This window comes from Salvia hispanica, chromosome 1, assembly GCF_023119035.1.
Source record: "Salvia hispanica cultivar TCC Black 2014 chromosome 1, UniMelb_Shisp_WGS_1.0, whole genome shotgun sequence".
Lineage (NCBI taxonomy): Eukaryota > Viridiplantae > Streptophyta > Magnoliopsida > Lamiales > Lamiaceae > Salvia > Salvia hispanica.
Genome location: NC_062965.1, coordinates 29,950,819 through 29,977,358, shown reverse-complemented (window position 1 = coordinate 29,977,358; position 26,540 = coordinate 29,950,819). Strand labels below are relative to the sequence as shown.

The following is a 26,540-nucleotide window of genomic DNA, read 5'->3' as shown; positions in this document are numbered from 1 at the left end:
CACGTGGACCAATCAAATAAGCTGCAACATGGCGCACCCATAAACACATATACCACATGGACTTATAGCTCATGGGAAATTCATCATCATGTATCATGAACCGCATGTCCTTATAGCTCATGGGGCAATTTATCACAACATATCACGAATCACCTTCATTTAAGCATACATATTGATCATATTACATTTAACATGCATATAGCTCAACCTCGAGCGCACACACATCTCGTCTCTGGCGTACATATCCAAATCATACCCCAATATAAGCAACTCATATGCCCACATTTTATTTTTCACATATAGCCCCTTAACAGGGCACCCATTACCCATAAGGGGTTACATACTTTTTTTTTTTTTTTAATATATACTCCATTCATAAAATCACATTACTTATATGATTGGAAAACATCACATTGCGCCTATCAGCTATCGAACGATTCACACAATTCGTATATTTTTATTTAGTAGCTACATAGATCGTATAATTTTCCATTCAATCTTTGGTATAATTTCTTCTCACTAGGACATATTTCTTATCGGCCTCTCAAAAACTCATTGTACCTGACTCGTAAAGTTTCTTTTCCAACAAGAACACTATCAAGATTCGAGTAATCTAGGTGGCAAGTCCCATATAACCGCTTTCTAGATCACAAGGGAAATTTTTATCACGTACTTTGATAGATTTAGACTTTATACTACATTAAATCCTCGTTTCACAAACTTCTATACTAATATATTTTGGTTGTAGATATCGAATACGACTTTGAATCCTATGTGGCATGTTAGTAAAAACAATTTAGACCAAAATGGAGTCTAGGAACGCCTAAACCTAGGCTCTGATACCAAACTTGTAACAACCCCTTATTCAATTAAAGAATTAATCGAACAAGAAATGTCACTTCAGATCAATTTATTATTTTAAAAGATATGGTAAAAGTATTTTTATTCAGATTTGCAAACATATAGTAAAAATAATAGTTAAATGAAATATTCGAGTATTCACTTGATAAAAAAAACAATCTTAACATGCCACAAATTAACAATTTAGGAGACTTAGTTAGAAAACTAGGGACTTGACCCTTCAGCACTTGCACATATGACCAGGTAAGTTTAAAACTCGATCTGCAATAACAAATCTAGGAGAGTGTGAGATTCATAAGCCTAGTAGAGCATTCATGCATTATAACAAGATTTTCAAAATAAAATAAACATACTCTAGCCACATATATAGTTTATAGATTTCAAATTTTCTTTACCCTTTAGTAGTTTACTTATTTGATATATAATTATTTTTACATACCTAGTCGATAACGAAATTATCATCCATGCATTCAGACTTTTCAAAACTTATAGCAGAATTCAACTTAGTGTTCACTAATCAGATACGGATCTATTTGACCGATTATGCAATTAATCAATTCACATGTTAAACAGATAATTGCATGCTAGAACGCAAATAATTCATGCTCAAAGAAAGTAAATCCTAAAACATGAATACTACGGTTTAGAGTTACCGATTTGATTCTCCAAAGAATCGTCGAATGCCCACGCCTTCTCCACGATGATCTTTAGTACTAGACCACGGATCTTCTCTTTGGTTTCCGAACTGTATCTCGATATCAGGGTGGGCTGATCTTATCAAAATACTAGGACTCGAATAAAGAAGACAGAACTTTTTCACGGGGGAGGAGCTGAAAAACTCACGAAGGAGAATAATAATGAAAAAATCGTCCCTTACTCTATTAAGGAGTAGACGTGATTTTCATAAATACTCAATCTTAGTTATGTCTTATTTATTCTCCTATTTATATTAAGTTCCTTTTGTGCCCAGACAGGGATCTATGGAAGGTTTTCGATATGGGCTCCCCGAATTAGCTTTTTACTAATTAAATTGAACCTACAATTTAATAAAAGCTTATATTGGAATATTACGAGCCGCCACTACAGAAGTAATATTGAACTCTCCCCATCCAAATCCGAAATTACAAGTTATTCGGGTTTCCACTTTGTTTATTATTTATTTCTCGCGCTTAAGATATAAATGTTCATTAATTAATTAATGTCTGATATGGACTTAATTAATTAACATCTTATTAATTCCAAGAGTGGACTTAGCAAGAAACACTTAATTATTATTCATAGAGCGATAAAACTCCAACTGGCCAGTTTTCTGAATAATAAAACCTTGTTCGAGCTCCTATTGAGGACATTATCAAACGAGACTCACCTCGCGCATGTTTCAACATAATAGCAATCCTAGCACCGCTAGATATTAATCACCACTACCCAATATATCAGGATTATTGGGTTGCGAAAAACCCGCACCATTTGATAAGTCAAAGTAGTGCATAATCATTACCGTATGCTCAATGCTAACATATGTAGATTAAGAAATAGTATTTTATCAAGACCTAGTCTTTCAGTAGATAGCATAAAGACACGTCTTGCTGTTAGATCCGTTCAGTGCTATACCACACTAATGTCATCTTATTTCAGTAAGGCTTAGAAATATGCGGACTGACATTTCAACCTTTCACGATAGGTAGTCTAAGCCTATCTAGGTTGTGAAATTCTTCTTTTTCTTTTGCAAAGCATTGCATAGATCTTACCGTATTACCTTAAAGTGGACGCCGCCCACAACCGGTTTACTAAGCAAAAGACTTAGACTTTGTTTGCTTCTTATGCATTTAAATGTTTGTAAAACATCTTATAAATGCACAAGTAAACACAATGTAATAATAATAGTGATTCAATTCGTGCGAGACTGCTCGAATAATACTGGATCGGGTTAAAAGTGGATTTTAGAGTTTTACGTATACAAGCAAGATTCTGTTCGCGCGAAACTTGCTCGAAGCATGCTTTTTAGTGTACCAAACCTAACAGATTTACCATTTAGTGATTGGAAAAATATTGAATTTTTGGATAAAATCAAATTTGCTGATATTTGAAATTGAGTTGTGTTTTTATGATTTACTCATATGCTTGTTGAACATTTGATTATTGTCAATTTTGTCATTTATTGATTGAAAAAATTGTTGAAATTGTGTTGGATGTGAGCTAGATTGGGGAATCAAGCTTAATCATAATGAACTCTAGGTGTTTGATGATATTCCTCAGTTGGGAATTACTAGTTGCTAAGAGTTAGATCAAGATTTAACTATATCTCTTTTTTAATGTCAACTAAATTAATAATTTATGTATTCTATTATAATTCATGTCAACTACACACGTATAATGTCAACTACATATGTGATTTAAACACTCAAAATATACAATTCATGTTAACTATACAATATAATGTCAACTACAAGTTGTTGACATGAATTATATAGCCTCGTTATACATAAATAACGTTTGTTGTTGACATGAATTATGTAGGTCGTTGATATAAATTTTATGAAAGAAATATTGTTGACATAAATTATATGTAAAACATTGTTGTTGATATGAATTATATGTAAAACGTTGTTGTTGACATAAATAACATACGTTGTTGACATGAAAATATTTGTTGTTGACATTAATTATTCGTAAAATGTTGTTGTTGACATGAAAGTTGACGTAAATAACGTTTTCTATTGACATCGTAGTTGACATAAATAACGTTTGTTGTTGACATCGTAGTTGGCATAATGTCTCAGTAGTTGACATCGCGCGAAAATGACAATTATGCCCCCTAGTTGACAATTCATGTTTTGAAGGTTAATTACAATTAAAAATCATGTCAACTATATATACTAGCCATGTCAACTATGGTACATACCATGTCAACTACACGTACAAGCCATGTCAACTATTTTACATACTATGTCAACTATGTTACATACTATGTCAACTACACGTACAAGCCATGTCAACTACACATAGAAAACATGTCAACAACAATTATAAGCCATGTCAACTACATGTACAATCCATGTCAACAATAATCTATGTCAACTATGTTACATATCGTGTCAACGGCACATACAAGTCATGTCAACTACGGTACATATCGTGTCAACTACACGCACAAGTCATGTCAACTATGTTACATACTATGTCAACTACACTAGGGATGTCAATATATACTACAAGTTATTGACATTTTCTTATTAGTTGTTGATATTTGATTTTGCTCTCTATTGACATCTATTGTATGATTTTCTTTTTTAATTTTAAGATTTTCTTTTTGAGTTGTACACACTTTATACAAGCTGTTGACATTTGGTTATAAGTTGTTGACATTTCAATACAAGTTGGAGTCAGACTTGCCTCTTCATGTTTTTAAGGTTAATTACAATTAAAAATCATGTCAAGTATATATACTAGTCATGTCAACTGTGTAATATAATTATGTAAACTATGGTGCACATCGTGTCAACGGCACATATAAGTCATGTCAACTACGGTACATATTGTGTCAACTACACGTACAAGCCATGTCAACTATTTTACACACTATGTCAACTACACGTACAAGCCATGTCAACAACAATCAGAGTTGATTTTTAGTTGTTAACATATACTACAAGTTATTAACATTTTCTTATTAGTTGTTGATATTTGATTTTGCTCTCTATTGACATCTATTGTATGATTTTCTTTTTTAATTTTAAGATTTGTTTTCTGAGTTGTACACACTTTATACAACCTGTTGACACTTGGTTATAAATTGTTGACATTTCAATACAAGTTGGAGTCAGGCTTGCTTCCGTGCTCCTCGCCGATGAGGTCGTCCAGGCTGCCCCAGTCCTGCCTGGAGGGGTAATTACAATTACAATTCATGTTTTTAAGGTTAATTACAATTAAAAATCATGTCAACTATATATACTAGCCATGTCAACAACTAATGTAATTATATCAACTATGATGCACATCGTGTCAACGGCACATACAAGTCATGTCAACTACACGTACAAGTCATGTCAACTATGTTACATACTATGTTAACTACACGTACAAGTCATGTCAACTACACATAGAAAACATGTCAACTACACGTACAAGTCATGTCAACAACAATCAGAGTTGTTTTTTAGTTCTTAACATATACTACAAGTTATTGACATTTTCTTATTAGTTGGTGATATTTGATCTTGCTCTCTATTGACATTTATCGTATGATTTTATTTTTAATTATAATATTTGTTTTCCGAGTTGTTGACACTTTATACAAGTTGTTGACATTTGGTTATAAGTTGTTGGCATTTCAATATATTTTGTTGAAGTGATTAACATTTGATATAACTGCTAAGTTCAAAAGTCAGAATCCACAATAATAGTTTTAAAACCCATCCAAAAAATAAGTTAACATCAAACATAAAAATCACTTTTTGTTCACTTCTTGTTTCTACGACTAAACAAGAAGTACAGGGAGTTGGCAGCCCAAGCTCAAAAGCCCAAATCTCACGCTTAATTGATTCACAATTTATTCCACAGACGGAACTCTTTCTTGCGAAGTTGGATGGGCGAATTGAAATGAGTAGTAACAAAGGTTGCGACCTCAGCTCCATCTCTGTTCTTCCACGGTTTGTTTCTCGCTTCTTCAACTCTAATTTTTAGAACGATTTTAAGATTTGGATGAAATCGATGCATATTTTTTTATGGAACTGCTAAAATCATCTGATTGCTTAGGATAATTTGCTTGCGGGTATTGGTCCTCAAATTTTTACTGATGACACTATTGGATCTTCATCAGTTGATAAAAATGATTCAATCAAGAACATATATGGTATAGTTGTACCTGAAGAAATAACTGCACATGCTCCAGATGTGGTTAGCAAAGGGAGGTGCAAGTGACAAGAAAAGCAGGATTAAGTCGAGCATAGAGAAAGCAATTGAAAAAGAAAATAAACTTCATAGGCGTTGTGGAAAGTGTCATAAAGTGACTGATCATAATGCCAGAAGTTGTGGCAGAAAGTAGACATAATTGTTCATTTTTAACAATCAAGAGTTGTTTTTTAGTTCTTAACATATACTACAAGTTATTGACATTTTCTTATTAGTTGTTGATATTTGATTTTGCTCTCTATTGACATTTATTGTATGATTTTCTTTTTTAATTTTAAGATTTTCTTTTTGAGTTGTACACAGTTTATACAAGCTGTTGACATTTGATTATAAGTTGTTGACATTTCAATACAAGTTGGACTCAGGTTTGCTTCCGTGCTCCTTCATGTTTTTAAGGTGCACATGTCAACAACTTAAAAATCACGTCAACTATATATACTAGCCATGTCAACAACTAATATAATTATGCCAACTATGGTGCACATCGTGTCAACGGCACATACAAGTCATGTCAACTACGGTACATATCGTGTCAACTACACGTACAAGTCATGTCAACTATGTTACAAGCCTTGTCAACTACACGTACAAGTCATGTCAACTACGGTACATATCGTGTCAACTACACGTACAAGTCATGTCAACTATCAACAACAATCAGAGTTGTTTTTTAGTTGTTAATATATACTACAAGTTATTGACATTTTCTTATTAGTTGTTGATATTTGATTTTGCTCTCTATTGACATCTATTATATGATTTTCTTTTTTAATTTTAAGATTTGTTTTCTGAGTTGTACACACTTTATACAACCTGTTGACACTTGGTTATAAATTGTTGACATTTCAATATAAGTTTGACTCAGGTTTGCTTTCGTGCTCCTTCATGTTTTTAAGGTGCACATTTCAACAACTTAAAAACCATGTCAAGTATATATACTAGTCATGTCAACAGGTAATATAATTATGTCAACTATGATACACAACATGTCAACGGCACATACAAGTCATGTCTACTACGGTACATATCGTGTCAACTACACGTACAAGCCATGTCAACTATTTTACACATTATGTCAACTATACGTACAAGCCATGTCGACAACAATCAGAGTTGTTTTTTAATTGTTAACATATACTACAAGTTATTGACATTTTCTTATTAGTTGTTTATATTTGATTTTGCTCTCTATTGACATCTATTGTATGATTTTCTTTTTTAATTTTAAGATTTGTTTTCTGAGTTGTACACACTTTATACAACGAGGAACTGAACGTTTGTCTTTAATAACTCTATCCATGTAGCAGAGCTGCATATACAATATATATCAATAACAATTACAATCTATATCAACTACACATACAAGTTATTTCAATAAGTAATGTAATGCAAAATGTAAAACATACCATAAGTAAGGGAAGTGGTCCAGCAAAGGCATTCTTCTCTGTGATCGACCAATTTTGCTTTGCAAACTTGAGCACAGATATTATATACGAACACCAATTGACATTTCTCACGTTATCCAGATCATCAATTATCTCCCAAATCTTAGATTTTACCATTCCACATGTTGATTGCTCAATCAATGTTGATTCTAGTAAAGACAAAGAACATTCTCTTGAATTTCCCACTCCTTGAAGATCTTCTAACATAATATATTCAACAACATTATGGTTAAGGTTCCTAGTTTCATACCACATTGTTTTGCTATCTCCCTCCTGAAAGGTGCATTACTTTTACACTTATCTTTGGAGTAAGTAATGTCACCTCTTGGAAATCCGTATACAAGCTCCACATCCTCTTCAGTGATAGTAATACTCTTCCCATTATTAAGGTTAATCTTGCACTCTTCTGCATCAAAACTCTTCAACAAAGAGAATGCCAATATGCTAGGAAGGGATTTAATTCTGAAATGTAGGACGCTCTCAAAACCCATTCCTTCACAGAATTAATATGTGCCTCATTCTGCTCATTGCATCAACAAAATACATCGGCTTTCTTTTCACTAGAAGCCGTTTACTTAAGTTATCATTTCCTTCGGTCTCTTCTTTAAACTCTGTTTGCTTGTCGTTGCGTCTTTTGCTTCTTGTCAGAAGCAATTAACTGTTCTGGGTCATTTCGTCTTTTGCTTTTTCTCTCAGAAACAATTAACTGTTTCGGGTCATTTCGTCTTTTGCTTCTTGTCTCAAAAGCAATTTCATTGGATTCCATGGTATTTTTGTAGTTCGGTTGTCATTGCTAAAACTTACAATTGTTTCAGAAACCTAGAAAATTTATTTGTCTAGGAGATGAAATTGTCTTTTGATTTGTAGATGAAGGGTTACGAAATGAAAAAGAGTCAATTTTTTAATTCTTTAGAGTTAAAGATTTTTGAGAGAGTAGTTGGAAGAAAAATTGATTACAACTCTGCTTTTGAGAGAGTGTATTTTGAAATGAATTTATTTTCCGGCAATTAATTTATTAGACAATAATAAGAAGTTAAGGACTTAACTTTGCTTTTAAGGAAGGAAGCTTTATAAAAAATTTGAACTGCCATATTTTTTTCCGCCATTTTATTAGAGAAATGAATAGTTGACATATTAATACAAGTTGTTGACATTTGATATTTTGCCTATTGATATGAGAATTATTTAGTTGTTGACATTTCTTACACTTTATTGACACTTTCTTATTTGTTTCTGACATTTGATTTGTTGTCTATTGACATGTATTTTATGACCATAATTCATGAACATGTGTCAATTAGAGGGAAAAAATTGTTTGTTTTAATTATACGTGTTTTTTTTAGTTGTTAACATTTTCTATGAAGGCTATTGACGAGTTGTTAACATTTTGTTTATCAGTTATTGACATTTGATAAATAGGCTATTGTCAATCTGTTGAGTTTTTTGCTATAATCTGATGAGTTTTGATATACAAGCTATTGAAATTTATTGTATGATAATGATGCTAGAACTTGTGTCAAATTAAAAAAATAAGGAAAAACAGTTGTATATTTTTTTATTTAAAAAGATTTTATTGAGTTGTTGACATTTCAATTCAAGTTGTTGACATATTCTTATAGACTGCATGATTCAAAAATTAGTTGAGATAATTGTTTTACATATCCATCTAAAAAATATGATAACATCAAATATTCAAACCACTTTTTGTTCAAATCAGAATAAAACAGTTGTTTACTTCTTGATTCTACGGCTAAACAATTCCTTGTACTTATTCTGTAACGCAGACAATCTTTGCTTGTTTGCATTCATCCAGACGTTAGCATCGTGTATCATATCCATACACTTCTTGTTGCTCTCTGATGTAAGCATTGCTTCGCAATATCTTCCTCTGAGTATCTGTAGAATCCTTAAGCCAGGTGGAGAAAAGCCGACATCCCATTCCCTTCCCTTTCTGCCAAAGTAAGTTTCCATATGTCTCATCAAATATATACCACTGTCTTCTTTATTGGTGCTTGTTGCCCAATCTAAAGGAACAACTTTGTATGAAGACTTCTTTATATTTTCTGATAGCTCTGATATGTTCTTCTCTTTGAAGTATGCCTCAAACATATCTTTCTGCAAATATATAAAAAAAAAAAACTAAATTAAACTATATATACAAAGAATTTCAACAAGATGCACAAATTATGTCAACAAAATGTAAACATAATGTCAATTATATTGAAAAAGCATACCAGTATTCCAACATCAAGGCTATACTTTTCCAATGGATCCTTGTCTTTAGGTGGTTTGACACTATCTATTATCTCAATTTTGTTGATCTTCATCCAAAATACAACAAGGTAGTAATAGCCACTTGTAAAAAATGGGAAGAAGACCTATAATACATGAGATATAAAATTAGACAAAAGAATTTGACAACACCTGTCCAAATTTATGTTGGTGACATTGTGAGATCTTTGTACGAAAATAAATTTCTTACCAAATCAAATTTTCTCCAATCGAAATCTTGTATTCTTCCAGTCTCTTGATCAATTCGTGATATAAAGTTGTTCTTGGATTGTAATGGATTCCAATGAGGCTCCCGATTTGTTATATTCAAATACTGCATTTAACATTTTTTGTTAGTGAAATCTGTCACTCAAAATAGTTTTCATATAAATTTAGATTACTCACGCATGGGGATGGTGTTAGAAACAGGCGTGGAGGAGACGTTTTTGCCCTTTCCTTTTCTCTGCAGTTCAGGTATACTGCCCATACATCAATTACACCTATACTGATTTCTGTATGGGTTTCAGAGATGAAAACACTCCTTTGCTTGCCCAAACAAAGCCATTAGTGTAGACACATGTATCACTGAAATGAAAGCGTGCAGACAACATTTAAACATCATTCATAAATTATGTCAATTGCATAGAAATATAAAAGTATTGTATAGATTATTCAAAGAATTAAATTATGCATACTCATTTGTTCCTTCAGTTTCTACTATGTAGTAGTACATATCTCTTTCATCTGGGTTCAGGGTTGTTTTCATATGCACAGCTCGTATTTCAAATGGTGAGCGTAGCATCGGGCTAGGATGCATCTCTCTAGCTTCAGCCAGTGGAATATCAGAGATCGGAACAGGGTTCGGGTTCTGTTGTCAATGAATTTAATGTTACTTGCAATTACAAATCATGTCAACTATATTATACTAATCATGTCAATAACTAATATAATTATGTCAACTACGATACATATCGTGTCAACTGCATATACAAGTTATGTCCCTTTATGTCCTTATTTTTGTATGTTCCATTCAGGAGGTGTGTCATCCAGTGTTTCAATACCCTCTCGCATCATATACTCAACAATTGATACAAGTTATGTCCCTTTATGTCCTTATTTTTGTATGTTCCATTCAGGAGGTGTGTCATCCAGTGTTTCAATACCCTCTCGCATCATATACTCAACAATTGAGCATGCAGCTGCATCCTCTTTCCTTCCTGAAAGTCCATATGTACAATTTGTAATTAATATTGAAACTCCATGCTATACCAAGTCAATTATATATTTATCTATGTCAACTACGATATCCACAATGTCAATAACTTATATAAAATTATATACAAAGCTTCTAGAGTTTAATATAATCATTATAAATTGTACCTGTTCATTTATGATATCAACAATGGTGTTTGTTGCCTTGATTGCTTCTTCATTGTTGCTGATTTCACAGTCACTGCATGCTTTTGATAATATGTGCAAGGCATTTTGTGTTCTTAACTCTATATCAACTTCAACTTCTGCTTGAATTTCCAAATCACTTCCCCTGTTCTCAAATCCTATAAGTGATGCTTGAATATTGACATGTCCAGGAGATTCAGTTGTTGGTGATGCCCTATCAGCTTCAAATTCTGCTTGCATTTCCAACTCACTTCCTCTGTTCTCAGATCCTATAAGTGATGCTTGAGTATTGACATGTCCAGGAGATTCAGTTGTTGGTGATGCCCTATCAGCTTCAACTTCTGCTTGAACTTCCAACTCACTTTCCTTGTTCTCAGATCCTAAAAGTGATGCTTGAGTGTTGACATGTCCAGGAGATTCAGTTGTTGGTGATGGCAGTATGTTGTCATGCTCTGAAGCATTGACTTCTTGTTGTTGGAGAGATGGGGATGTTGTCCGTGGAGATCCTAGTATGGCTGTCGAGATAGGAGAGTTTGATTCGTTATCACCATCACACATCATGTTCTCCTTACTTTATTCGTCTTCTTCAACAGTCTGTCTGACCTCTTCAGGATTACCAACTGGTGAGGTAGGTAAATTTTCTCTATTTCTTTCTTCTACAGCCTGTTCAAAAATTAGTTCAACAATGTTACTTTCTAAACTGTAGGAGTAATCCAGTGTCAACTAAGAGAAACATATATCAACAAAATGATGTATTAATCTCAATATAGGCTGATTATGTGCTTACTTTATCAAAGAAATCTCCCAATCTGAAAGTTGAAAATTCATTCAAATCTTCAAGTGTTTCGTTTTCTTTTTCAGCATTCCGTATTGAGTCAAACACTGCTTTCCAGTTATCAACAGCAACATTGTTGTCTATATGAAATGACTGGGACAAATGCAGGAAAGTGTCACTCACTTCCAATTGCGCTTCTAGCAATATCACAAACAAATCCAAATAAATCATTATTCTTGATCTGTGAAAAAGCTTCTTTGAGGACTCTAACAAGATTGGTCCTGCCATCATTTATCTGATTGATGTATTTTACTACATTTGTCACCATATCTGATGGGAGTAGGTTCTGAGAAGAAGACCCAACTCCACTGTCATCTACATCAAGACTTTGTTCTTCATTCCCTTGTTGTTGCTCCTCATTACGAATGTATCTCTTCTTTATATGTCCTAAACCAAAAACTCCTGCACTGATCTCTCTATCTTCTCTAGCCTGAAGATGCTCACTTTTCCATCCTTTCATTAATGGAAATGTCCGAGGAACAGAACGCTTGTCTTGTGTAACTCTGTCTAAGTAGCAGAGCTGCATATGTTAAAAAATGCATGTCAATTACTAGTGTGTAGTGTCAACTCAATACACAAGCCACTTAAATAACTAATACAACTTATGTCAACTATAGTACAAGCTATATCAACTACACATACAACCTAATGTAATCATGTTAATAATCTGTAATGCAAAATGTAAAACATACCATAAGGAAGGGAAGTGGTCCAGCAAAGGCATTCTTCTCTGTGATCGACCAATTTTGCTTTGCAAATTTGAGCACAGATATTATATACGAACACCAATTGACATTTCTCACGTTATCCAGATCATCAATTATCTCTCCAATCTTAGATTTCACCATTCCACATGTTGATTGCTCAATCAATGTTGATTCTAGTAATACCAAGAACATTCTCTTGAACTGTCTTCCTCCTTGAAGATCTTTCAACATAACATATTCAACAGCGTTATGGTTCACGCTTCCTGGTTTTGTACCACATTGTTGTGCTATCTCCCTCATGAAAGTTGCATTACTTTTACACTTATCTCTGGAGTAAGTAATGTCACCTCTTGGAAATCTGTATACAAGCTCCACATCCTCTTCAGTGATATGAATTTTTTTCCCATTATAAAGCTTTATCTTGCACTTATTTTCTTCAAAAATTTTTAATAATGATAATGCTATTCTGTTAGGAATGTAATCAATTTTGAAATGTAGGACACTCTCAAAACCCAACTCCTTCACAACATTAATCTGTTCCTAATTCAGTCTGCTTATTGCATCAACAAAATACACTAGAAGCCTTTGAGATAAATTTTCGGCAATTTCAATCTGTTTTCCATCCTCTACACTTTTCTTTTGTTTTTTCTTCAATAATAATTAACTCTTTCTGAGATACTGAGGTACTCCTTTTTCGCTTGGATGTTTTTCTGTTTTCTGGTTTAAAATCAAACATAATAAATCTATATCAGTTATACAAAGTATCATGACAATAACAAGTGTACTATGTTGACAGCAAGTGCATGTATATTACTAAAATTATGTCAGTAGATATACCAAGCACAATTAATAGAATTTCAGGCATTAAGTATGCTTTTGTCATTAACAGGTATATCATATATAGTAAGAACAATTATCCTATTACTATTATGTCAATAGTTAAAGTTTATAATGTCAATATAATTATATCAACAGCCATTCAAACAAGCATACACTATGTCAACAGTATATTATTATAGCTATGTCAATAGGCGAGATTTTGCAGATTTTGAAGGTGTTCGAATTGTATGAATTGTATGAAGATTTGAAGATTTTTCAGTAGAGTTTTAGAGAGAGTTTTAAAAATTGGTTTGAAATACAATTTTATGTTTTACGCTATTTTATTAATGAAATTACAACTATACCCCCGTGTTGACATAATGTGGTATCTATTGACATTTTGTTAATCTTGTGGATTAGTGGCTCATATTGCATCACATTTCTTAATTTAGCTAAATAATCGCAACCTAACAAGACCCTATTAATATATACTATTTTTTTCGGTTTTTCGGTTGTTTTGTAAGTTCTCAGTTTTTTCGATTTTTGAAGTTCGGGTTTCAATTTTTTGGTTCGGTTCGATTTGGATTTTGAACTAAATTCGGTTTTTCGGGTTTGGTTCGGTTTTGGCAAAAAACCGAACCGAAACCCGAATGCCCATCCCGGATTGTGCATGTTGTACTCGAGAAGGGGAACAAATGAGCAGGGAAATTTAAAGTATAACTAAACAAAAACATGGAAACGTCAGTGCGCAACGAGTCATCGGAAAAACATGACTACATGTTTGACCACATGATTTGTAAATGCTAGTCATCGGAAAAACTTAAAAGGTCGATATGGTTATCATAAGGCATCAGTTCAATCTGCATTCCAAATTTCTTCATGTGAGGAATATAAGAGTACCAGGAATAGTACAAATGCTAGTATTCAAACCAATAAATATCTCAGAGCTTTTTCAAAGAAGCAATATGAGGTGGAGCTACAAGGCTCTTTCCCAATATCTCAATGTGCTCCTAACTCTTTCATGTCCCATATTTGTACCGGTGCATATGATGGATCTTGGCAATGTCTAATATTATCGTTACTCAAAAGTTGAAAAGTTTGGATATAGATAGTTGCAGGGAGTTCTCTGTTGCAAGTTAGGGAAATATACTTTAGTTGGATAGTGACTAAATTTGTTCATTCTATGTTGTAACAAAATAGAGCAATTGTGTAATTAAGACAAACAGAAATTATATACGTGGTTCACCAACGTTGTGTTGCCTACGTCCACCGGCAAGAACGGAGAACAAATTGTATTTAGATTATGTTTTTCAGATTACAAACTTATGTGCCCTACTTCTATATAAATAGGTACATGAGACGGGCTATACCCAATATGACAATTAGGATCCAAAACAGAAACATAGCATAGCGTCAGGCCCCATTTGACTAGCGGCAAACAGTACAGATTCAAGGCATACTAACATTCTCCAAATCAATGGAGACAATCTCTGGAATAGTTTCAGATTGAATATGTGATCGAAGGAGTGAAAAAAGTTGTAAGAGAAAGCACAGCTCCATAAACCGTCATTGTGTGTATGTTTCATTTTATTGGTTTCGTATTTTATTTCATGGAGTATCTTATTGTATTATCAATATGAATGTCAAGTCCTCTTCTGACTCAAACAAGCAATCAACATCATTCACATATTTTTCACTGAAGTAGTAACTAAAACATGATACTACATAGAACAACAAAAGCTTGAAACAAACCTATATCTTCACATAAAGCCATTTAGACATGGCCTGACTATTGACTGAGGGAGCCTGGATTTGTTACAACACTCACTTATTACTTACTACCAAATACTCAAAAGACTTATACATAAAGAGTCAAAAAGTTCGTAGACAAGAACTTAATACTACCAGAAATTGAAGGCGTGATCTTCGACAGAAAATCCATAGCCACAGGAAGTCGCGTGAGGGTGACAATACACATCTTCGGTCTTAGGAAAGACATAAGCACGCTGTAGCAATTCCTCGTTCAAGCAAACTTCTTCGTGAAGTGATAAAACAGACTTACTGTGATCAAAGTCATGAGAAGACTCACCTGATTCGACAAACAGAGAATGATGTCTCAACCGGGGACTGTCTTCATTGGCCGCATCACTTCTCGTTGAGCTTTGCTCGTCATTCGTAAAACCTTTATGCTCTTCATTGGCAGAAGTTGGCATTGCTTCTGATAGTTCCTTAGTGTACGATTCTCCTGAGCTCACGTGCTCCACATCTTGAGCCATCGCGTCGTGTGTGAGGTGAAGCACCTGGTAAGAATATAGCAACATCACAGATATGAGCATAAGGAAAGCAAGAATAGCAATTGGAATCAATTTTTGAGAATGAGTTTCCCATTACCTCAGCTTTTAGCTTCTCATTTTCTTTAAGGAGGTAATCATAGTCCATTTTCAAGGTCTTGTAGCTTGAATGCAGCGTCTCGTATTCTGTTTCGAGATGCTTTGTCTTGCAACGAGCCCTGCGGTTCTGGAACCACACTGCAATCTGACGAGGCTGCAGACCAAGCTCGTTTGCCAGTTGAAGTTTCCTCTCTGGCTCGAGTTTGTTCTCAACGTCAAAACTTCTCTCGAGAAACTGGACTTGATGCACCGAGAGCCTCCTCTTCTTCTCCGGTTGGCTAAAATAGTCATCCAAGTATTCGTCCCCGTTCTCCTGCATCTCAAACGATTGATAGAACGAGTTTCCTGATCCATTATCCCTGCCAACAGCTCCAAAACTCACCATCGCTCCCGGCCCTGCGAAAGAAGGAAATTCCACTCACACTATCAAATAAACATACATCAAATGCCAACAATAAAGAAAATACTATCTCAAACAGCTATAAAATGGTGATTTCATAGATATCTTGAATCGTTTCCAAGTGATGAATTGGTTTCACCAGATAAAGATATTCATCATCGACTTGGGCTTGCTCTGATATCATATTAGAAACTGGCTGTTCGCCGTGCCATAAGGGGGAGAATTATCCACACTTATATAGATAAGAAAAGATCATTGCCAAGTACATATGTGAGACAAATAGAGATTCTAAGTTTCTAACACATATTAAACCAAATCCAAAAAACAGAGTAACAGAAGATCAATTTAGTCTGTGTACAAACCACATGAATTACGTCCAAATATTAAGCAAAACAAACATACAAGCTAGGAACATAAATCCTTCAATAACAAGAATTCTGCTAAAACTAACACACAAATATATAAAAAATCGTATATTAACAGAACGCAACAAGAGTTTGGAGATGATGGGAAAAATTTACATACCAAGAAACGAATTTGAAGGAGCAGACGCAAACACAGAATCCAGAGGGCGAGCATGGCCGCAATATTTCATCAGATTGAGAGGAGCGCCGCCGCCGACAGATAAATCACGGCCACCCATTCAGACAAGAACAAAAAAACAAAGTTATAGACTACAGAATTCAAGAATCCGACATTTGCAGTGACAGATGTTGGTAAACAAAAACAAGGGGTAAAAGGGTTCAGAATTTGTGGCGGAAGAAGCTGGTGATGATGATGGCGGTGATATGGGAAGTGTGGGAACAGCGGTTGCTCATCTCTTTCGCGGAGTGGTTTTTGCTTGAGATAGTAACGCAGCTGGTGCAGAAGAACAAGTTTGGAAAAAAAAAAGAAAAGTGTGCGTAAAAGATTATTGGCTATTTGGGGATGCGAGAAGGCAGAGATAGCAGAGCAAGGGATATATGCTACTCCATTTTGGTGTTGTAGACTCAAACTAAAACCACTCGTGTACATCTGTGCATACAAAAATACTACTCCTAGCATAATTAAAACCCCGTCCGTACCAAAAGTATAAAATATTTTTTGTTTAGTCCATTTTTTGAAAAGTATGAAAATTTTAATTTTGAAATTTTTTTTCTCTAATAAGGCGGACTCATTCTCCACTAATAATACTTTTAAAGCTTTTTTTTTCTATCTCTATTACTTTTTTCAGTTATACATTAAAATCCGTGCTAAATCAAAAGTTCATACTTTTTTAGGACGGGGGCAGTAGTATTGAATCTTGTCATCATAATAGTATTTCCATCTCTCCCATTTAAGATTGACCACGTTCTTGAATAGTGGAATTTTAATATATACTAGTGTTAGCCCACGCGCTATGCGTGACATAAAATATTTTTGTTTTATTAATTAGATATTGTGAATAATTCAAATAAAATAAAAAATAACATCATTACATTAGATTAAAAATAAAATGTAATGGGTTATAGTCACAATATGTTAGATAATTATAAATATAAAATTAAATAAGTTTTAAATTAAATCAACATGGAAATATTTGTTAATTACAACACTTATATTGGTCTTTACAACAAAGAAAATTACCATCCTTAACACATACACACTTTAATACTAAAATACTATCAATATTCAATTGATATAAATATTTAATATACAGCTAAAAAAATATAATTAGGACAATGATATCACCATAAAAAGATAAAATAATGAACAACAAAACAAATAAAAAACACACATATATAAACATTAGAGCAATAAAATAAAAGTTAGTAAGTCATGAAAAATAGAGAAAAAAATATAGTAAAATACAAACAACATCTACTGCTGACTCTTCTTAAGTCTTATTTTTCTCCTTAATCTCTAAATTGATGATTTATATTTTCGTTGACTTTAGGTGTTTTTCTTTGCATGAAAATTATAGAAGTGACGAAGTTGACGACGAATGTGTAACGCTGTAGGTTCAAAATATTATAAATAGTCAAAAACTTATGTGATTTCTTTATTTGTAAAAAACAAAATATTGTAGCCTAGACAGAAAAATAAAACAAATTAACATGAAGAAAATACTAAGATATACTAAAATAGAATGATCTTCAAAATATGATTTAAAAGTGTTATTTCCCCTTTACCATCTTTTGCACAACTCTCTCTCCACTACCTCCGACTCACATCTTCGGCTCTCGTCTTTCACTCTCTCACATGACACCTGCTATGCCTCATTTACGGTTTCCACAATGATAGAACATGTATTTATAGACCAAGATCACCAACAATTTCTAAAACCTTTCAAATGCAACTATACATCACAAAAATGAAAGAACATTTGTCTAGCGAATAAATAGTAATTATCACAAATAATAATTTATGATATAAATAAAAAACGTTAGAAATCATTCTTATAATCATATCCAATTCATACTCTTAATTGATAATTATTAGCTTAATTTGGCATTTTAAAAAAGTCCAAGATATGGACTATTGTATAGAACCATTCATTAAATTGTGAGTAAATAATTGAAATTATTTTTGACTATTTATTTTAAAATGATGCATAATTAAATTATTAGATGCAAAATTAAGGTAATTTAATGCCACACTCTAATAGGAGGTTACATCATTTGATCCAATTCCAAAAGAATATTATTTTACTACCAAATGAAATGAATTAAAAGTAATCAATGGGAATAATCATTGTAACTGTTACATTAAAATTTTCCACAACTAAATTTATTTAATCAAAATTTATTTTAAATTATTACATTTATATTCCTTGCACAAAATAGTCATTCAAAACCTCCCACAAAACTCGTCTTTTATACATGTATAGATTTCAAATTTTAAATGCTTAGTAAACTTATGTACTCTCTCCGTCCTAACTAAGTTAAGTCGTATCCCTCTTTGAAATATTCCAATTAAGTTAAGTCATTTTTTTTGACAAAAAACAAAATAAGTGTGAAAAAAAGGGGTCATAATAACCACAGGAGTAATATTTTTTATGTATGGACCAAAATGAAAAATTATAATTTCAATTTTAGATGGAGATAATATCAAATTATTTGATAGATCCACGACGGGTCAATCCAAACCCGTCATTCTCGGATTCGATTATTCTAAGGTAGTGCTATTGTTGGCAACGAACAAATTTATAAGTTAGAGGGTGAGTTAGAAATTAGAGAATTGGTGGAGTCCTCAAAAGAACAATTAGAAGCGTAGTGAATGTTATGGTTTTGACAAACAGACGAAGAAAACAAATCAATCTCTATCATTGTGGAGGCATTTTAGGCTTTGTTTGTGTTTAGTTAATTGGCAACTGATCCAATTGCATTATGTCACTGTCAATATCATTATCAGTGTTAGCATAGTATACTGAGTCACTCAATTCAGATTATTCAGTAATCACACATGATTACACGTAAGATATGTACTCGAATACTTTATAGAAATACATATTGTATTCTCCATTGCGATTAAGATGTGATATTTGTTTGGCACCACTAGATTATAAAAGCTACTGTTATTCATTTGTTCCTATCTATTTTTTGGTCTGTTTCATCGAATATGATTGCTTTTTTTTTAAAAAAATATCATCATCTCTATTTTATTTTATTTATAAATTTATTCTTCTTCATTTTTGTAAACAATATTATACTACTTTATAAAATCTCATATTTTCCAAAAGGAAGTATTTTATTTGAAACGAAAGGAGTATTATTTAGTATATTTAAATAAAGAAATTATTATTAAATGTGTTAACTCAAGAGAAAGAAAAATATAATAATAGTATTAATAAAGATTGAAAATATATAATTGAGTATATTAGTAATAGTTATCTAAAAAAATTTGAAGTATGATAATATTGAGATTGATTAGAAAAGAAAGTTAGACATGAATTATGGTACGAAGGGATTCTTCCACAAAGAATTTTTTATTTTCGAAATAGTACTTTTTTTCCTATAATTTCATGAATTTCCACCTATAAATACTACTCCTATATACTGAATTCCTTCTTGCATTGCATAAGTTTCAATAATTATACTTAAGAAACTCCCTGACCATGAATCTAGCACATTTTATTGTTCAGGCAACAGACGACAGCATGACCTTGCCATGTTTATTATACGCAAATAACTAGTATTAGATTTTTTTTTTATATGTGAACTTCATAAAGAATTAAAGAATCTCAATGATGAAATTGGTTGTAAAAAAAGTTAAATTTAAAAAGAAAATGGTTTATCAACGCAGTGCGGAGCTGTGGTGACCTTGAGATAATGGGTTCAAACTTGTGTTTCTCTGCAAACCCAATCTAGCATGATTAGTCGAATTCCGCTAAAGGCGGTGTTGGAAATCAAACCAAAAAAAGAAAAAGGTTTCGTCATATACTAACTTAAATTTAGAATCACAAACGTCTCTGATTTATGTGTCGTGATGAGTCGATTATCACATCCTAACAATCTAAGAAGCACAACTTCCTAATTTATAGTATTATGAAATTTATTTTATGGACGGTGGATATATCTCTTTTATAAGTATATTGGATTAATGTGGATTGTGTTTGAACTTTGAATCTCGGATGGAGGCATGGAGCAGAAAAATTTCTTTACTATTTTAATTAATTTTATCCTTTATTGAAATAAATGAGAAGCATGCTAAGACTTGTGCTTAAAAATAGAGCCTTAGAGACTTTCACATTTAGTTAATAAAGGGAGAAGATGAAAAGCAAAAAAAAAAAATTGATAGGCTTTTAGGATGAAGGATAATAAAGATGTACGATTATGGAAATTTATAACAATGGACAGTTTTTACATTTTAGAAATGAAAATGATGCGCAGAAAATTGAGAAAACAAAAGTTGTCAATAATTCGTTAATTGAAACCTGTTTGTTGTAGAATTAATATTTTTAAAAGCATAATAAAAAATATATATGAAGGGGATGTAGCTCAGATGGTAGAGCGCTCGCTTAGCATGCGAGAGGTACGGGGATCGATACCCCGCATCTCCATTTTTACTCAATAAATTTTCTTTTTTATTTTGTTGGTATACGTTGGGCTTTATTTACAAAATACTAGTATTACGATTCTATTTTTTGCGGTATATTTTGGGCCTTCGTTTGTGCTAGTATGAATTTTTTGTGTGCAGTTTCAAATAGTAATAATTTTTGTATTGATCTTAAGAGAAAATATTGTATAATTACGCAGTTCAAATTATATAAATGACATATCATGAAATAATATCTACATTATCGTATCACATTTAATAATACATATATATACATGTGAAATATTATCAAAAGTGCATATCAGTAATCATCATATAATATCAATATGGTCGAATTAATTATATAATAAATAAAAGCTAATTTTAAATTTCTAACTATAACTTAAATTAATAAGGTTGTAATTTTGAGTTATAATTTAAAACAAAGGAACTGGGTTTCATTGCCTAAAACATTTTTCAGTTTAAAATTATTTGATTAAGATTGACATGCAATATTATTATATTTATTATTTCATTATATTGTATTGCACAAATTAATTAATTATTATCTGTTAGATGATGATATTATGATTACGATTCAATACGTGAAATATCATCTAAATAACATATCATGCATAAAGTAATATCTATATGATCGTGATCACATTCAATAGTAGTACATAATATAAATGCATGTGAAAGTTTTCAAATCTTCTTTCTGATACTTAAAAAAGAATTCTTAAAATGATAAAAGCTTTCAATTTGTTAACTTTATTTCTTGTTTGTTATCCAATCGTAACAACGTCGACAGTAGTCTTCAACGTTGTTGATTATGGAGCAATTGGCGATGGACAAGCTGATGATACAAATGTAAATATAACTATTTTCCAATTCAAAATGACGTCACAATTTTGTTTTATATTTTGTGTTTTATTGATCATATATTTGGACTAGCAAATTTAGTGAAAATGTGGGTTGTTTATTGACAGGCATTCGCAAGAGCATGGGAAGAGACATGTGCATCATTGTCGCCTCCGGCCATGATAATTCCTTCAGGGAGGTCATTCTTGATCCAACCATTGCGCTTCATGGGCCCTTGTGAATCGAACCCTCTCACCATTTTGGTCTGTTGTCTCTCTTAATTGAATTAATTAATTAACAAATTAATAGTTTCGAATTCCATTTCCTAAATTGCAATTGCATATATATGTTGTTGTAGATAGATGGGAATCTAGTGGCGCCTATTGATCCTTCAACTTGGAAATGTGATGCCAATGACTGTAACCAATGGCTCTACTTCCACAAAGTCGAGGGCTTAACGCTGCTCGGCCAAGGCATCATCGACGGTCGTGGCCAACAATGGTGGATGAACAAAGTATATATGTCAATAATAATATTTATTTTATACTTTGTACTACTATATAGTATGATGATGTTATTTCTAACACAAAAATGTTTTCTCTTCAGGGCCAAACCAGACCAAGCGTGAGTCCTTTCTGTATGATTATAATAGTATATAGTATGATGATGTTATTTTATACACGTATCTGAAATCTAAATTTTGATAGCTTATGGAGATCTCAAACTCAGCTAATGTCAGAGTAGGTGGCGGTCTGAGATTTGTGAACAGCCCTTTGATGCACCTCATCCTCCACGGATTACAGTCAGTGTTCGTCTCTGACATCACGGTACAATCTCCAGAGGACAGTCCCAACACTGATGGAATTCATATTCAAGCCTCTACAAATGCCCATATTGATAGTTGCATTATTGGGACAGGTCCAACATTTCTTTCAATATTTAATACTCCCTTCGTCCATTAAAAAATAATCTCATGTTTCTATATCAGCCTGTCCATCATTAATCTCATCCAAAAATGAAAAATTTCTCCAAATAGAGTATATTTATTCTACTCACTTTTTTCTCTCTCTCTCCTCTTACTTCACTAATTTTTCTACAAAACTTGTGTTGTACACCAGTAAGACTACTTTTGGTAGAAGGAGTATTTGCATTTTAGCATATTTTGAAGTTAATAGTCCAACAAAATGTAGGGGACGATTGCATTGCAATACTTAATGGGTCGTCGAATGTAAGGATTACAAACATCAAATGTGGACCTGGACATGGAATAAGGTCAAAGATCACCTTCATTCTCCCTCCAAATGAAAACAGTATGTTCATATCTTATGATAAAAAAAAAAATTCTTGATTTATTGCAGCATCGGAAGCTTAGGTAAGAATGGACAAGAAGACAGAGTCGAAGATATTAGAGTGAGCGACGTTGTTTTCTTAGGCACCACCAACGGTGCAAGGATCAAGACATGGCAGGGAGGAAGAGGGTACGCTAGAGACATACATTTTGAACGATTTTGGTTTCGAGACACAATTAATCCGATCATCATCGACCAATTCTACTGCAATCAACGCCAATGCACAACAAGTGTAATTAATTATAATTAATTTTTCCGACAGAAGAGATTAATCATGGTTACATATTTAATTAGTGAATTTGGTGGGTGCAGAATTCAGCAGTTGAGATCAGCAACGTGAGTTTCAAAATGATGGTGGGAAGTTCGGGGAGAGAGAATGTGGTGGTGTTCAACTGCAGCGAAGCCGTTCCTTGTCGGGATATCGTGGTGGAAGACATGCACATTGTCGCGACGGGGGATAAGCCGGCAACCTACGGCTGTGCCAACGTCCAAGGAAGAGCTCAAGGCCATCTCGTTCCTAATATTGCATTTTGATTTACACATTATCTATGAGCCCGTTTTCACTTGAATAGATCAAATCTAATAAGTTATCATAAGTTAATGTAAACCATCCAATCTTTAATTAGTTAAAGAGACGATAAAATGTGTGCGTATGTTGACCAAATTGTAGAATGGTTGATGCTCGAACAAAGGTCACAGGTTCAGTCCTCCTTAGCGTAACCTTTAAAATTTATGTTTATTTACCAATAAAACAAAGAGAGGATAAAAGATAGAATATGTTATTCACCATTAGTCATACACGGAAAAAGGTAAATATAATTATGAAACCTATGATGATCATGAACATGGAATATTTAGAGTTCAAAGAAAATCAATTGAACAATCCGTCTACTTTTACATGTTAGGAGCAACCTACGCGACTTAGCAAAGCATAACGAAATCTAGAGCATTGAAAACAACAAAAAAACACATGAAATTGAATCCATGTGGAATAAAACTGCAAGTCCCACCTAGCATCAACACGTCACCCAACCGGTTATAGGTTACTGGACTGAGGTGCAACACTCACTCGACTGGGTATTACTTTTGGCACTTAGTCACCCGGTCTGGTATTTCTTTTTGGACTCGGTATGCCTCCTCGGAGGGGTCACCCAACTGGGTACTAAAGTGACACGAAAACTATTGTAAAACAGAAATGCAATCCATAAATATAAATACTGGAATTGAAAGAACATTAATGAAGCTGAAGACTACATTGTGCTAGATTGTTTAATCTAAACCATTACAAGAGGTCTTCTATGTAGAAGGCATTTTAATGTAATCTTCTACACTAGGAAGACATATTGCCGTGGTGAACAATATAGACCTAATCATTAGCTCTAATAACAAAAAGATGAAACTTTGACTATTTTCGTATCTGCAACTTTGAATGTTGAGCTTTGTCTCTTGCATTGGAACAAAAACTACCCGGGCGGGTGTTTGCTAGTGGTATATGCGATAATTACAGTCGGGTGCCAAAGTGGCATAGCAACTACCCGACCGAGTTTTATTCTTTAGATAGAAATCACTCAAAACATTGTCCTCCACCCGACCTGGTGCCACCTCGGCATTCATCGACCGGGAAAAACATCTTATTGTAACAACCTGGCTCCCAGGCTGACGATTCTCCCCACAGACCAACACAAGTCTTTCCAGCGTATTTTTTCCTCACTCACACGCTCCCTCGGAGATAATTTCCCAGAGGATCACCCATCTCACAATTGCTCCATATGAAGCACTAACCTTGAAGTTCTTGTGAGAAGGATGCCCAAAAGAAAATAAGATGTATCTGTTGTGTTGGTACGAGTATCACCTATCAAATCTATTAAGATTCTCCTCAAATATACACTTCCCACTACCAAAAAAAGTTGAATAACTGATGGAATTACCAACGGTGGCCAATTCCTCGGTAATTACTGATGGAATTGCCGACTGAAAAAAGTATTAACGATGGATTTGATGGATTTCCGACGGAATTTCCGTAGTCCGTAGCTAAAAATAATTGCCAACATGTAGATTACCGACGAAATTTTCCGACAGTAAATTTGTTGTTTTTATGTAGTGCCCATACCGACATATCCTCGGAATCCCTCTCGTTCGGATGTGTTTCGATTTATTCTTGCCTCCTCCGCTTCAGATGTAGAAGTTGCTCCTTATCCGGGCCTTTGCACCGGCATCACTTCGTATTCTTGCCCCGGACGTTACATTTATTGAGTCTGAAAAATACTTTAAAATGCATGAATCTAATGTGGGAATGAGTAGCATATTTGAATCTCAACATCTCATATTTGCCAAGTTCCTTTTCAGTTTTTGGTTTAGTACTGGCATCTAATATCTGTTGGTTTTAGGGAGTTACAAGAGATAATCGGGCGTAATACAACCCAAAATGGAATACAGAAAAGAACTGAAACGAAAATTACAAATGGAAATCGGAACTACAAACTTTAGAACAGGAAATAGCCGAGTCGAGGAGGCCTCTTTCCGCAAGACGAGATACGCCCCGGTAGTGCTCTTCGGATTGGCGTTTCGTCCCCAAAGATAAAACGGCCTGCCTTCGTAGAAGCAAAGACCGCTTATCGAGCTAGAGCTCCGCGAACCGGATGGAGGAGAGGGCGTAGCTTCGACGTAAGAACAGCGAGAGAGAGAGAGAGAGAGCTTATGATGCATAATGCTTTCTAGTGTTTGATGTGTGTAGAATGCATGGAATGGCTAGCCTCGGTCCCCACTGCAGGGGGTCAACGGCCATAATGGCCGTCATTAATGCTAGACCGTAACGGTCGTCGGTTACTGAGCTGTAACGTTCGGGCGTTACGAGCCGTTACACGCTCAGAGCTAGAGAGGCCGAGTCTAGAAGACTCTAGATTCGTTCACGACGTGGACTATCACGTGTCAGCCACATTGGCAAAGGACAAGGGCAAAGAGGGCGAGGGGCTCGGGCTCGAGGCTCGGCACGAAGCTGGCGGGGCGCGGTGGCGCGCTACGTGTGGGCTCTTATGACCCATCTTAGTCCACTATAATTATTACATGTAATAATCCTTCTTATTAAATACTAGTTTAATAAGGTTGTAACTTCCAATGTGGGATAATTAACTCTCTTAATTATTCCCTAAGCTTCTCTCATAGTTCATTAAGTTTGCAATTTTGCACAACTTTAATCAATTATTTCTCACTCACCGGGAATCGGATTTGAGAAAATAAATATACCACGGTCATCTACTCCGAACGTAGATCGACACTATATTATTTAATTTCACAAAAT

General features: G+C 33.8%; 3 protein-coding genes and 1 non-coding gene across 5 annotated transcripts in view; 3 read left to right on the top strand and 1 right to left on the bottom strand.

Annotated features, from left to right (window-relative positions):
• Positions 1–14,903: 14,903 nt before the first annotated feature.
• On the bottom strand, positions 14,904–17,016 carry LOC125212458 (homeobox-leucine zipper protein HAT5-like). 2 transcript variants are annotated; one of them, XM_048112652.1, is made up of 4 exons: positions 16,563–17,016; positions 15,639–16,033; positions 15,337–15,547; positions 14,904–15,253 (listed from the first exon to the last, which is right to left on the bottom strand). In XM_048112652.1, the coding sequence occupies exons 1-4, from the start codon at positions 16,678–16,680 to the stop codon at positions 15,234–15,236; spliced, it is 744 nt and encodes a 247-aa protein (XP_047968609.1). In that variant the 5' UTR covers positions 16,681–17,016; the 3' UTR covers positions 14,904–15,233. The 2 variants fall into 2 exon arrangements, with proteins under 2 accessions (XP_047968609.1, XP_047968601.1); XM_048112644.1 differs by having other exon boundaries at positions 14,904–15,547; positions 16,563–17,015.
• A 3,968-nt stretch (positions 17,017–20,984) lies between these two features.
• On the top strand, positions 20,985–21,057 carry TRNAA-AGC. Its single transcript has one exon. It is a non-coding gene; the product is annotated as a tRNA-Ala (tRNA).
• A 719-nt stretch (positions 21,058–21,776) lies between these two features.
• LOC125193797 (probable polygalacturonase At3g15720) lies at positions 21,777–23,776 on the top strand. The gene is made up of 8 exons (XM_048091681.1): positions 21,777–21,902; positions 22,022–22,156; positions 22,252–22,407; positions 22,500–22,517; positions 22,601–22,811; positions 23,084–23,165; positions 23,252–23,474; positions 23,555–23,776. Exons 1-8 carry the CDS (start codon positions 21,777–21,779, stop codon positions 23,774–23,776), a joined length of 1,173 nt encoding a protein of 390 aa, XP_047947638.1.
• A 2,265-nt stretch (positions 23,777–26,041) lies between these two features.
• LOC125193788 (probable polygalacturonase At3g15720) overlaps positions 26,042–26,540 on the top strand; it is a 6,898-nt gene continuing 6,399 nt past the window's right edge. The window contains exon 1 of the mRNA XM_048091672.1: positions 26,042–26,264. Within this exon, the coding sequence (XP_047947629.1) occupies positions 26,042–26,264 (223 nt within the window). The remainder of the gene's footprint in view (positions 26,265–26,540) is intronic.

Excerpts from the sequence above, each read along its gene's own strand:
- LOC125212458 (XM_048112644.1), bottom strand. The coding sequence starts at position 16,680 with ATGGGTGGCCGTGATTTATCTGTCGGCGGCGGCGCTCCTCTCAATCTG. Across the intron at positions 16,034-16,562 it reads TCCTTCAAATTCGTTTCTTG|GGCCGGGAGCGATGGTGAGT; the intron begins GTATGTAAATTT and ends CTTCTTTCGCAG. Across the intron at positions 15,548-15,638 it reads ATGAGAAGCTAAAAGCTGAG|GTGCTTCACCTCACACACGA; the intron begins GTAATGGGAAAC and ends TATTCTTACCAG.
- LOC125193797 (XM_048091681.1), top strand. The coding sequence starts at position 21,777 with ATGATAAAAGCTTTCAATTTGTTAACTTTATTTCTTGTTTGTTATCCA. Across the intron at positions 21,903-22,021 it reads GACAAGCTGATGATACAAAT|GCATTCGCAAGAGCATGGGA; the intron begins GTAAATATAACT and ends GTTTATTGACAG. Across the intron at positions 22,157-22,251 it reads CGAACCCTCTCACCATTTTG|ATAGATGGGAATCTAGTGGC; the intron begins GTCTGTTGTCTC and ends ATGTTGTTGTAG.